Source organism: Suricata suricatta, chromosome 8, assembly GCF_006229205.1.
Source record: "Suricata suricatta isolate VVHF042 chromosome 8, meerkat_22Aug2017_6uvM2_HiC, whole genome shotgun sequence".
Classification (NCBI taxonomy): domain Eukaryota; kingdom Metazoa; phylum Chordata; class Mammalia; order Carnivora; family Herpestidae; genus Suricata; species Suricata suricatta.
The window spans coordinates 29,142,065-29,155,428 of record NC_043707.1 but is presented as its reverse complement, the minus strand read 5'-3'; the positions used below and the strand labels follow the sequence as shown (position 1 = coordinate 29,155,428).

The 13,364-nt window shown below is 52.4% G+C and overlaps 1 protein-coding gene across 1 annotated transcript in view; it reads left to right on the top strand.

Moving 5' to 3' along the window:
* The first annotated feature begins 843 nt into the window (after positions 1 to 843).
* HIP1 (huntingtin interacting protein 1) overlaps positions 844 to 13,364 on the top strand; it is a 181,850-nt gene continuing 169,329 nt past the window's right edge. Inside the window, exon 1 of the mRNA XM_029945726.1 lies at positions 844 to 1,005. Within this exon, the coding sequence (XP_029801586.1) occupies positions 886 to 1,005 (120 nt within the window). The 5' untranslated portion in view covers positions 844 to 885. The remainder of the gene's footprint in view (positions 1,006 to 13,364) is intronic.

Genomic DNA, 13,364 nt, shown 5'->3' with positions numbered 1-13,364 from the left:
CATCGGAGCAGGACGCGAGGGGTGGCCCAGAGCCGCGCACCGACACAAACAGAAGCAGGGGTTTCTACCAATGAATACGTGTTCTGGCCGGTTCCAGACCCGGGGCGTTTGGATAGGTGTCAGAGCGTTCCCACTGACCCACCCGGCGCCCTCGGGTCGGCGATCATTATAAAGGGGATGGGCAGGGCTGCAGGGCAGGGTCGGGACGCGGGAGGAAGCAGAGCGTGCTGGGTGGGGGCCGCCAACCCGGCCGCCAGGTCTGGCCAACGCTGGCCCTACCAGCCGGGACCTGGCCTGGGACAGCGCTTCCCCCGGCTGCCGCCGCAGACCCGGTCTATCCCGCGCTCTCCCGTCCGGCCCGAGCGCCGTAAACAAGGCTGTTCCTAGGCGGCCCGGATTCCCTGCGGGAGGCCCAGCGCTCCAGCCCGCGTGACCCCCGCCCACCACGCCTGGAACCTGGCAGCGCCCGCCGCGGAGAAGTGCCCGGCTCGCGGGGAACAGGCGGGGAAAGCGGCGCGCCGGGCGTCGGGGGAGGAGCGGGCGAGGGCAGGTCAGGGCAGCCCCAGCCCGGGCCCCGCCCCTCTCCCCGCCCCCTCCGGGGGCGGTTGGACCCGGTGATAGACAGACGTCCGGGCCGGTCACGGCGCGCCTCGCGGTCCCGAGAGTCCCAGCGGGGCGGGGCGCGCGGTGGGGCTCCAGAGGGGGCGGGGGCGGGCGGGGAAGCCTCTGAGTGGGGCGGGGCCTCGGGAGAGTAGCAGCGCTCCCAGCCAATGGGAGGCGGGAGCCGTCCCGTTAGCGCCGGATCCCAGAGGGTAGGGCGGGGCGGGCGGCGCCGTGGGGATCCCGGGGCGGCCGAGGGCCCCTGACTCGGCTCCGCGCGGCGACATGGACCGGATGGCCAGCTCCATGAAGCAGGTGCCCAACCCGCTGCCCAAGGTGCTGAGCCGGCGTGGGGTGGGCGCGGGAATCGAGGCGGCCGAACGGGAGAGCTTCGAGCGGACTCAGGTGAGGACCGGAGGACCCCGGGGCATGCGTGACTGGGGCATCCCGAGAGCCGCAGTGCCCGGGAGGGGCTTTGAAGGGAGCAGAGGTCTTCAGGCCGAGGGAGTACTGGGCAAAGGGGACCGCGAGAGGGAACATCTGGGTGCTCAGGTCGAGGCGACCCTGGGGAGGTCGGGGACCCGGGGGCATCCCAGCTGGCCTGAGGAGAAGGGCAGGGCAGCTCAGAGGAGCTGACATGATCCGCGCGGCGGGGCAGCTCAGGGGTCACAGGGACGGTGAGAACTGAAGGAACTGAAGGGGGGCCGAATGGAAGGGATGCCCCCTAGGCAGGGGAAGCACACTGGGGGGGTCACTCAAGTGTGGCGGCGGAGAGGCGAGCGCTGGACTGAGATGTGAAGCGGGGAGCCCTTTCCTCCCCTCTCGATCGCTTCGGAGTTGCACTGACATTCCCCCCACCCCTAGCGCCCCCCCTTCCTAGTGCCTCTTGCTTGGCTCACGCCACCCCCAGCTGTCGGCCTCCGAGGGCCGGGCTGCAGGGGTCTGAGCGGCGAGAAGGAATGTAGGAAATGCGACGTGTGGCCGAGCTTGGAAAATGGGGGCTGGAGGAGAGGGCCGGCCAGAGGCCAGGGGCCGGCCTTTGGCCGGACAGTCCGCTGCTGGTCGGGATGAGCTGCCCAGTGATGCCCAGAGCCCTGACTTGGGATTTTGGTTTCATGCCCCAAGATGTGCCTGACAGCTAACAGGCAGACTGCCCTATTTGTCCAGTCTGAGCAGGGCCGGGGGCCAAAATTCCCCAGTGCCATCAACAAAAAGCCACAATCCATTTTTACCCCGGAGTTTGAATGCCTGGTGTATTGATTTGACTGAATAAAGCGGACATGTTTCTGGTGTTCATCAACTCGTTTGTATGCAAAATCCATTTCAAAGGGCACAGCACTTCTTTTCATCCCGGTGCCAAAGTTGTATGGGCAGATTTGTGCTTCACTCTTGCGCTCAGGGTGGAACCTTTGAAGATCCAGCTGGGCCTCCACTGCCAGAGGCTGGATCCCCTGCAGGGCTCTGTTCGCCCCCACCCCTGCCTCCATGAACAGTACAATGTGAAGGAAGGGTTTTGGGTTTTAGATAGAAAAGATTGCGAGGACCTGACTTCGCATTCTGTGTATGGAATCTTGCAATGAAGAAAGCTTTTTCACCCCTGGGAACTTCATCTTCGTCTCTTTCCAGTTGCCTCTGGCCCATTGCAGGTGTGTCTGGGTGATGTAGAGTAGGGAGTGTCTCTTCCCTGGGTCATCCTACCCCAGGCATGATGGGAGAGATGGCAGTTGCCACCCAGGGACCAGCTGGGTTTGAGGCTTCCTCTCTGACTCTGTGGACTGGCCCCTTGGAAAGAATCTTTCTGTCTCCTTGTCCACCGTGGGTCTTAATGCCTCAGCCAGCTGCCTGGTCCTGAGGCTCTTGCTCCAGGAAGCAGTGTGAATTGTCTTTTTCTTCTTTTTTTTAATGGAAAAGGAAAAGAAATAGGTGCTATTTTATGATAACCCATTCCGTCTGGAGTCTTAGATCAGTAAAAACTGGAGCACTAGAGGAAGACACGTAAAACTTTGACCCATTATAGTGATGGAAATTAGGTTTGTGGAAGCTTCCTTCCATCCAGGACTGGCATGTACCCTTGCTATCCAGGGATGGCCCAACAAAGGAGACTCTGGGTCAAAATATGTGGGTATTTTACATGTGGAACCCTTGCGATTGGCCGCATATGACTGAGTGCCTTGTTTTGTGGGGGGGGGGGGCAGGGAGTGAGGAGGTAGGCTAGAGGAGGGAAAGAGAGTTTCTCTATTATTGAAACTGTAAGGGGGGGTAGGAGAGCGCAGAAAAGAGAACAGTCCTAAAAACTTGGCATTAGTCAATCTGCAAAAGCTCATTTTGTTTAATGACTTCAACTGTATCCAATGTATTATGAGATAGAAAAATGAGCTAGAAAAAAATTTAATGAGTTGAGAGACCCTGAGAATCAGCCAAGGTGTAGTGATAATTGTAGCTAATTATCGTGTTTGGCACTGTTCTAAGCACTTTGTTGTATTGCCTTCTTTAATCTCAACAAGGATCCATGAGGTGGGTATCAGCCCCATTTTCCATGAAGATACTGAAGCACAGAGAGGTTAAGTCACCTGACCAAGGTCACACAGCTGGAAGTGGTCCCAGCCTTTAACCACTGTGCCTCAGAGCAACAGTGGCACCCAGTGCCTCTGGATAGAACAGTGGCATTGGAGCTGTAAGAGGTTTGAGCTTTATAGCCAGCCACTTGGATAGGCTATATGACCTCAGGTACACCTTTCTAAGGTTTCCTTATTATAAAATAAAGATGATACTTCCCTTTCAGGTTTATTGTGGGGATTAAATTAAATAATAGGCGTCAAGGCATTTTTGTAAACTTTGGGACACACTTCCAGTGATTCTTGCTGTAACCTGGGAGACCTAAATGGAGCACACATGCAAGTAATGGTGCAGGCTGTGATGAACTCTTCAGTAGGGGGGCAGACGTGTTCCTAGGTAATGTGATAATTACCAAGAGCCTGTGCGGAAAGTGCAGGCTGGCGTGGGTGTGGAGAGGGGCTGGGAGTCCTCACCAGGACCTAACCTTCATTCAGCATGAGATAGCACTTGCTGGGTGGAGAGGAGGGGAGGTGGGCATTCTAGAAATGGGGAATGGCAAAGGAAACATCTGGAGATGAGTGCAGATGAGGCTAACTGGCTGAGGAGCAGAATTGGCCACTCCCACCTCTCAGCCCATAGCATCTGTTACCCTGTCTTGTCACTCTTTCTCTATGTTCCCCTCGGTAAACTCAGAGCTTTATGAGGGCAAAACTGTGTCTTTTTTTTTTTTAAGTTTATTTATTTATTTCGAGAGAGAGCACACAAGCTGGGGAGGGGTACAGGGAAAAGGAGAGAGAAAGAATCCCAAGCAGGCTGTGCGCTGACGGAGCCCCAACTTTGGGCTCGAACTCACAAACTATGATATCATCACCTGAGCTGAAATCAAGAGTCAGACATTTAACCATCTGAGCCACCCAGGTGCCCCACGATTGTGTCTGGCTCTCACCTATATCCTCAGATACCTGTGTCCCCCGATTCCTGCCTTAGTGCTGAACTGGCTGTAGGTGAGGGTAGAAAATGTTTAGCTCCAGCAGGGATGCCCTCACCTGGGTAGGTAAACTCAGCTCTGGACAGTAGGGGGCATCTGTAATTACTTAATGCTTTTTCCTAACGGCCCCCCAAGTGCCCTCCTGGTCCTTTGTCTCCTACACTCTCAGTCAGGAGCCATGCCTCATGCCCATCAGAGGACTGTGAATTCTCTGCCTTCCTTCTGGTCAGGCCAGCATCCCTGCCAGAGTTGGGTACTCCAGACCCACCTGCCGCAGCCCCCATCTCCAACCTGCTCCCTGCTGTGTCCCTCACCCAGCCCATCACGAGCAACCTTCAGATTCTAGGGGAATGAAAAGTGACTCTTGCCCTCAAAAAAAGTTGCTGTTGTAAAGGTACCTTGCCTGGAGCACTTTAAGTTTATACAGCATGTTTTAGCCAATGTTGGGGGCTACACTGGTGGGGTATTAGCACCCTCATCTCATGGGTGAGAGCTTGGTAACTTGCCCGGGGCCACCCGCTGTTGACTGAAAAGCAGGATTCAGATCCAGGACTCCAGGTCCCAGGTCCCTTTCTCCCACACTGTCCTCACGTTGGCCAAGGAGGACAGTTCTGGAATGAACCAGGAGGGCTGGCACTCATAGACAAAAATTCCCTGTCTGTATTTACTTAACCGGAAAATGGTTTTCTCTATGGTTTGTTTATGTTTTCACCATCCATTTAATGAGCAGAGAGCGTGGAGGGGACACAGAGATGGGTAAGATAAAGAGAGCAGCCTGGAGGAGCACATGAGTCAGCAGAGAGGTGGACTGGCCACTGTGGGGCTCTTCGACACAGAGGACTTACAGCCCCAGCATCACCTATGAATGAGAGCCTGCTTTTCAGCCAGAGCCTTGCGTTGCCCTGGGCACCCTGAAATTTGAACATCTCTGCTCTATGGTTGGTGATTGCTAAGATCAGAGGTGGCGTTGGGGCTCTGGAAACACAAGTTTTGGTCACAATCTCCTTGGGTGGAGCCCACCACAGAGTATGGGATTCCAACTGACAGTGAGCTGGAAAGAGCCAGGAAGCGTGGGTTCTCAAGAGGAAGAGACAGAAACAAATATTGCTTGAGGGCCTGGTGGGCACTAGAAACCAGCTGGGTGGTTTATAGCCATTATCCTATTTAATAGCTCAGGCTCAGAGAGGCCGAGTGACTTGTCCAAGGTCATGCAGCCAGTAAACAGAGAAGCCAGGGCTCTGCAATCTGATGACCAAGAAGTCAGGGGGATGTTTCTACCATTTTGCTCATGATCATCCGCTTTGGCTTTCATTCACCTGCTGGAAAATTGTGGCGTCAGAGCAGAGGGACCAGGGTTTCTTGACCCAGGCTAGGCAGGAATGATTTCTAACATAAAACGTGCTGTCCCCTTCCTGTCCCCTGCTTGCTCCCTTAGTTGGTATTGGAAAGGTAGGAAGGATGTTAAGAGCTTTCTTTGAACCTGTGGTTGGTTGTTCCTCCCATCGATGATAATAATAAGAATGGCCGACATTTCTTGCATTTACTGAGTGTGTGGTAAAGGCCTTTACGAGCCACACCTGCTCTCAGTTCTTGGAAGGAATTTACACATTCTGATCCCTGTTTTACAGATGAGGAAATCAAGGTTCTGAAGTCAGTGTCAGAGCCGGGACCCAAACTCAGGAAAACTGGCCACAGACTGTGCTTGATTGTCACCCTGGAGTCACAGCCTAGCCCCCTGGGTTCTCTTCCTCCTCCTAACAGTCCCCAAAGCGCTAACCTCACCCCACTTCTCTTTCGCTTTCTGTCCACTTTCTCTGGGCTCACCTCCTCAGATAGTTTCTGCTCTTACCTCCCGTGACACCACCTCCCCACGTCTGCCTCCTGAGTTCCCAGCCTGTGTGACCACTTTTCATTGGACATTTGTCCCTGGGTAAACCACACATGCTCCAGACTCAATTGGGGCCTCCCCAGCCTCTGAATGCCAGTGTCAGGTCCTTGCTAGTCCCCGTCAGCTCCTTGACATCCGTTGTGAACCCTCCTTTCCTGTGTCCTCATGGCCACATTGTGTTCTGTGATATTTCTCTTGTCCACTGCTCTGCTTTGCACTGTTCCTGCCCTTATTACTTCTGCTCTTGATGGTGTAATCCCATCCTCCCTGCTTCCCAGATAGCCTGGGGCCAGACAGATTGTCCCTAAAGCCCCACACTGGCTTCTGTAACTCCGTTTTTTCAAGGACCTTTGCTGGCTGCTGAGACACCCCTGCATGGCGGGGCACCTAAGGGGCTCTGGTGCTTCTCTTTTCCACGCCTTAACTTACACCGCCTCCCTTCACTAGACGGCTGCTGTCTGCCTCCAGCCAGATCCGGTATTCCAGCAAGCAGGGGCGCGTAGCTACTGTCTGTCTGTCCCATTCATCCAGGTCACACCTCGGCTTCTCGCCCAGACTGTAAGCTCTTGGGGGCAGGGTCTGGCTCTCGTGCTGAGCGAGCCCTTGCAGGAGGCAGGCGCTGGGCCTGTTTGCCAAACGTGTGGATGTAAAACATTCGGAGGATCTCATGGGAGCCCGGGTGCCACAGGCAGGCCTCTGCTTGCACTGTACTTTCCCTTTGCACATTTTGGAGACTCTCTCTTTCTCCTTGATTTCTCCAGTGACTAACTCTTACTAAGTGGCTGCCCTGTGTGCCAGGCCGGTGCGCCCAGGGTACCCATTTAGGAGAGAACCCACAGAGTCTGGAGATGGAATTAGGGGTCACGGTTGATGATTTGGATTTCCATTAAGTTCAGAATGCTTTATAAACATTCCTAAAACATGGGCTTGGACTTTCCCAGGGTTTCTTTCTGCTTCGGGTGGGGCCATTTGGAGCTGAAAGGTATTACGGGCAAGAGAGCAACTGGCCTAGTGTGTTGCAGGCCCTGGGACGTGGCTGATGGAGCAAGCGATGTGCGGACAAGTGCAGAGCAATGTGAGAGTGCTTCCAGGGGAGTGTGCAAACCTGACTATGCTACTTAATTTCTCCTCTCCAAATGGGGAGGCCGGACAGGATTTCCAACTCTCAACCCTTTGGGCTAATAAAATTCCTGTAAGCGTGTTTCTCCCCTGTGGAATAGGACCCGTACTTGATCGGAGCCCTCGGCTTCTCTCCTGAAAAGCTTCCACATCCCCCCTGTATGTGGACTGGGGCGCGTGAACGGATGGTGCTGAACCTTAAAGGGGGGTAAGGAGTGCCCATGTGGCCCTAGGAGAGCGGAGTCCCTGCCCCACTTGGGCACTTAACTGGCTACTTGCCTGGTGTGTCAGCGAGGCACTGAGGAGGACTGTTTGACACCCCGTCCCCTGGCCCACTTACTCCACCAACCGGGGACAGAGTGCGGAGCAGACCCGGGCCGGGGGGCGGCGGGGTGGCGGGCCTGCGGCCAGTGCTTCTCCTGCATCCAGAGGGTTGATGGCCTGGAGAGATGCCCACCTAGGAAGGGGAGCTTGTCAGCCCCACCTCCTGGCAGGGTGGGGGCTGCTTCCTGTTTTCCTGCCCCGGCAGGCGGGGAGGAGCCCTGTTCCTGGCTCTTGGGCAGGACAGTCTGACACAGTGCGGGCAGAGGGACGGGGATTGAAGGTGTCCTCTGGCTCAGACGGTGGGAGGGGGAACGGGGATTTTCCCGGATCTCAAAGGTCGCTACTGCCTCCTCTGTTGGCACTACGAGACAGCTTTCGGGAAGTTGGTCGGGGCCGTTCAGGAAGCTGGTGTGGCTGATTGCTTCTGATTTTAACTGATATGCAGTTTATAAAGCCCATTTGCACATAACCTCTCTTCTGCCACAGAATAGCTATGCGATAAATAGCGGTCCGCCCTCAAGTGTGGTCACTGAGGCTCAGAGAGCTGAATCGACCTGCCCGAGAGCGCTCAGGAAGTGGCCACGCAGGGGCTTGAACCTGGTGGGTCTTATCTCAAATTGTATTCTTTCTAGATCTCTCTTTAAAGCTGAAGCCTAGTCTGAGGCTGGTAACTTAGAAAAATGACAGATTTTTTTTCTCTAAGTCTTTTCCAATTAAATCAATTGGAAATTGATTTAAATCATTTGGACTTTTGAAATTCCTCCCAGAAGATGTTTGCAACACACATAACTATCAGAAGGCCTGTGGCCAGAAAGTATAAAAAAAAAAACATAAAAGAGACCAAAGGACCAACTGCCTAAATGACAAATAGGCAGGAGGAACTTTACAAAAGAGAATGAACATACGAAATGTGCAACCTCATTAGTAATCAAGGAAATGCAAATTAAAATTGCAATGAGGGGCACACTTGGGTGGCTCAGTCCGTTAAGCATCTGACTTTGGCTCAGGTCATGACCTCACAGTTCGTGAGTTCAAGCCCCGGGTTGGGTTCTGTGCTGACAGCTCAGAGTCTGGAGCCTGCTTTAGATTCTGTGTCTCCTTCTCTCTCTGTCCCTTCCCTGCTTGTACTCTGTCTCTCCCTGTCTCTCAAAAATAAATAAATGTTAAAAAAAATTCAGCATGGCTGAAATGAAAATGGAAGGAAAAAAAAAAAAGAAACAGTAGCAGTGCCAAGCATTGGCAAGGGTGTGGAGCAATGGAACCACTCATGCATTGCTGACAGGGCTGCACGCTGGTGCAACTGCATTGGGCAGCAGCCTGGTATTATCCTAAAATTAAGGATGTACAGACTCAAGAAGCCAGCACTTTTCCCTTTAGCTGTATGCCCAACAGCAATGCACACAACGTGCACCAAAAAATGGTGGGAAGCATATTCATAATCACCTTTTGTGATTTCCAGACTGGAAGTAATCCAAAAGTCCTTAACAGTAGATGCATCACTGAACCATGATGTGGTCTCTCTTTGGGTTACTGCACAACACGGAGAATGAAGAAGCTGGAGTTACATTTGACAATATGGATGAATCTTACACACAGGATGGTGAATGGGAAAAAAAAAAAGGGCAGACCCAAAAGGACACCTGTATGCTACCAGGTGTCTCAAGTTCACAAAACAGGTGAACTCAAGTTCATTTCTCTGCTGCCTTACCATCGAAGGTAAACTGGTATTAAGCCTGCTGCCTCGATGGTAAAGAGATAAAGAAATAAGGGGATGATCACTGTAAAAGGCCAGATAAATATTGTCCTTGGGTGCACAGGAGGTCAGTGATTGGGAAGACGTACAGGGAGAGTGTCCTGCCATCAATCTGTTGATTGGCCTGTGTAGTTTTCTCTATTTATGTTATATTTCAAAATACAAAAGGTTTGGGGCACCTGGGTGGCTCAGTCGGTTAGGCATCCAACTTCAGCTCAGGTCATGATCTCATGGTTGGTGGGTTCGAGCCCCGTCCCGTGTCAGGGCCGTTCTGACAGCTCAGAGCCTGGAGCCTGATTCCCTGGAGACGGATTCTGTGTTTCCGTCTCTCTCTGACCCTCCCCTGCTCATGCTGTCCCTCTCTCTCTCAAAAATAAAATAAAACATTAAAAATAATTTTTAAAAAATACGAAAGGTTAAAACAACTCCTCCCAGGGAGTAAGAGACAGCATCTTGAGGAGGCCAAGAACTTACCACTCACATGCCCACCCACTGTTTGAGGTCTCCCCCGAATACAGCCTCCCCTGTGAAAACCCTTCTTTTTTTTTAATGTTTATTTATTATTTTGAGAGAGAGAGAGCATGAGCATTGGAGGGGCAGAGAGAGAAGGAGAGAGAGAACCAAAGCAGGCTGTGCTGTTAGTGCAGAGCCTGACACAGGGCTCCATCCCACAAACCACAAGATCATGACCTGAGCCGAAAATAAGAGTCAGTTGTTTAACTGAATGAGCCACCCAGGCGCCCCTCCCCTAAGAAAACCCTTCCGAGGCAGCTTTTGATTGATGGCTCCCGTATATCCAAGTGGCACGTTCCAAGCACCGCTGTACCAGGTAGTTATGAAATTGCAACTTGTCATTAGACCACACCAAGTGTGTTGCCGTCGGCTTCCATTCATTTGTGTCTTGTTGTGTCTGCCCTTCTTCAGCGGCAGACGGGCCCTCAGTTCGTCCCTCATCTCTCAGTGAGTCATCCCAGTGTCTAGCAGAGGGAATTACACACAGGCTAAGGCCCGGGAGGTCTGTGAAATACAAAACAAATCAGGTGATGAAAAGTTCTAAAAGGAGAGAATAAGAGAAGAAAGTGTGTTCTAGGTTCAAAAGAAGCACATTTGAATAAAATCAAAGATCTGGGGGGCAGGGGGAGCACCTGAGTGACTCACTTGGTTAAGCGTCTGACTTCGGTTCAGGTCATGATCTCACGGTTTGTGAGTTCAAGCCCTGCACTGGGATTTCTGCTGTCAGAGCGGAGCCCACTTTAGTTTCTCTGTCTCCCCTGTTCTCTGCCCCTTCCCAGCTCATTCTCTCTCAAAATAAATAAATAAACTTAAAAACAAACAACAAAATTCGTTTATAAAAAAAAGATCTGGGTGGTGGACTTGCAGAACACATGACCCCAGGCTTGGCTCGTGCTCCAAAGATGTAGATCAAGACATGCTTGTTGAGTGATGTATGAGAACCTGGGAGCTTGGGAAAGTCACGAGAACGCTGATCTTCTAAGAGTGGTTCTGTGAGGTCCCTATCCTGCTGTGTGGTCCCTGGTGCCAGCCCCCAGCAACAGCTCTTAGTTTAGACAGTTGCTGTTGTTGTTGTTGTGTGTGTGCACGTGTGTGTGTGTGTGTGTGTGTGTGTGTGTGTGTGTTATTATGTCTTACTGCCTGTCATGTGGCCCTTCTGCCATATTGGGCTGGAAACTAATGCTTTCTCTGGTTTTTCTTGGTTATGTCTTGACTGAAGCTATATTCTTCCCTCCCATTTTCCATGATCCTTCGGAAAAAGATCGACAGGCATGAGCTGAGTGGCTTTGCCTCTGAGCAAGATCCGGGCAACTTCCTTTGAAGTAACAGATCCGCCCAGGACTCTACCTCTCCTTAGCCTGGCACCTTGTAGGCGTTCCAAGACTCTGTGTTGAGTACCTTAATCATCTTTGAAGCCTCAGGCTCCTGATGTGGCGTCTGGCCCCAAGTGACTCTTGATAAGGGTTTGTAGAATGAAGGGTAAAATATTCGGAATGAAGCTCTGATGAGTGTCAGCCATTTTTGGTTTCTGAGTCTAGGTTCACAGGAGCATGACTGGAGCCAGCAAGAGCCTGGGTCCCTGAAGAGACCAGCTTTCTGATGTAACTCTGGGTGGTTCTCAGGGACTTCCTCTTGAACGTCGGCTCCCTGACTCATGCTTGGAAGTGACCTGAGGTCCTGTGTTTTCTTGAGATTCTTATTGCAGGAAGGGACCTCCCTGAACAGTCTTAAGCTCATTACCGCTGATAAAAAACAAAAGTACCCCAACACACCTAAACCGGAACTTTGTCTCCTGCCACAAACTCGCTCATTTGTCCTTTGTTCTCCATTTTAGAGAATCCAAGTCTATAAACCATCCTGGCCCTTGAGGCTGAAATTCTCACAGCCATCTTTGACCTCCCCGCATTCTGCACCCCTTCGCAGCTGTCTTTGCTCTCCCTCCATGTTCTGCACCCCTGCAGCTAGGCATGGAGTCCAGTTCTGTCTCCCTGATTCCTTGACTGTTCTCCATATCGCTCCTACTTTCCACCCGCTGCTTCTGCCTTAGCTCATGCCTTTGTCTCGAGCCTCAACTGTCTTGCACGGCCCAACTGGCCTTCCTGCCATCCAGCATCGCCCCTCACGAGACCTACCCTCCCTCTGTCTGTCTTAAAGAGTTCTGTTTTAAAAGGCACACCTGCTTGTATCACTCCATGTTTTAATTTTTCTTAATACTGATTTATTTTGGGGAGAGCGTAAGCCAGGGAGGGGCAGAGCGAGGGGGAGAGAGGATCCAAAGTGGGCTCTGCGCTGACAGGCTGACAGCAGTGAGCCCAGGGCAGGGCTCAAACTCACAAACCAAGAAATCATGACCTGAGCCAAAGTCAGACGCTCAACTGACTAAGCCACCCAGGTGCCCCATCACTCTTTGTCACTCTAAGCTGAAACTCAAGCATCTAGGCATGGCACAGAGCTGAACCTTGCACCCCTCGCCCCCCGCAGCCCCAGTCTGTCCCGGCAGCCCACTGCTTCATGCCTGTGTGTGTCTCCAGAGGAAACGTCATTCTTTTTGGCCTAGAATGCCGCTCTCACTCTTTCCACTTGCTAAATTCCCCATTCTTAAAGTTCCACCTCCAACGGCCCCTCTCTGGGAAGTTCCCCCTCAACTCTTCAGGGCAGATCTACTTGATGGTATTTTTGTGTCGACATGTTGATCTGGATGACTGTCCCATGCTGACTGTGAGTTTCCCTGTAGCTTAGCCTCCTTTGTAGCCCTCACCCCAAGCAGGATGCTCAGGCCCCTACAGGCCCCCAATAAATGTTTGCTGAGTGAATTAATAATGCATATTAAGGACCTGATTGTATTTGATTGTTGCGGTGACAGAAAATGGAATAGGGGCCCAGATCCCATTCCAAGGCAGGTGCCCCGTACTGGAGTGAACGTACTTGGTCTCTGTCACTTTGGACTGAAGCTGTAGTTTTGGCTGCGGTAGTTGGGGAAGGAGAGCGTGTTTTAGGAGCGGAGAATCTGTGGGAGGGACGCTTTAATCAACTGAGCCACCCAGGTGCCCCAAGGGACGCTTTACAGAAAGAGGCATGTGCATGTGAGAGCCGGAGCCGAGCTGGCGTTCCCGGGCGTACGGGCCACAGGTGGGATGACGGGATGCAGGGGGCAACATAATATACACCCCCCCCCAACGTACCCACCTGTGAGGATGTTTCATTCCACGGCAAAAAGGGTCTTTGCATATGTAAGGACCTTAAGATAGGGAGCATAGCCTGAATTTTTCCCAGTAAGGAACGCGGTTGCGCCAACACCGCGAATTTAGCCCAGTGAAGCTGAGTGAGCCTTCTGACCCGCAGAACCAATGAGCTGATAGACAGGCGTTGTTTTCAGCTTCTAAATTGGTGGTAATTTGTTACAAGGCAGTAAGAAGCTACTGCGGGATGATAACAGGTAACTCACACTCTGGGGCAACAAGCCTTGGCGGAGCCCTTGCCTTGAGGCACAGGCAGGCCACCCTTTTATATCCTGAGGGACTCTTGTTCTTTCACGCGTGCTTAGTGTGGCCATAGATAAAACATTGCGATTCCACACTTGGTGCCTATTCATGGAAATCTTGTCCTGGGAAAACAATTCAGCG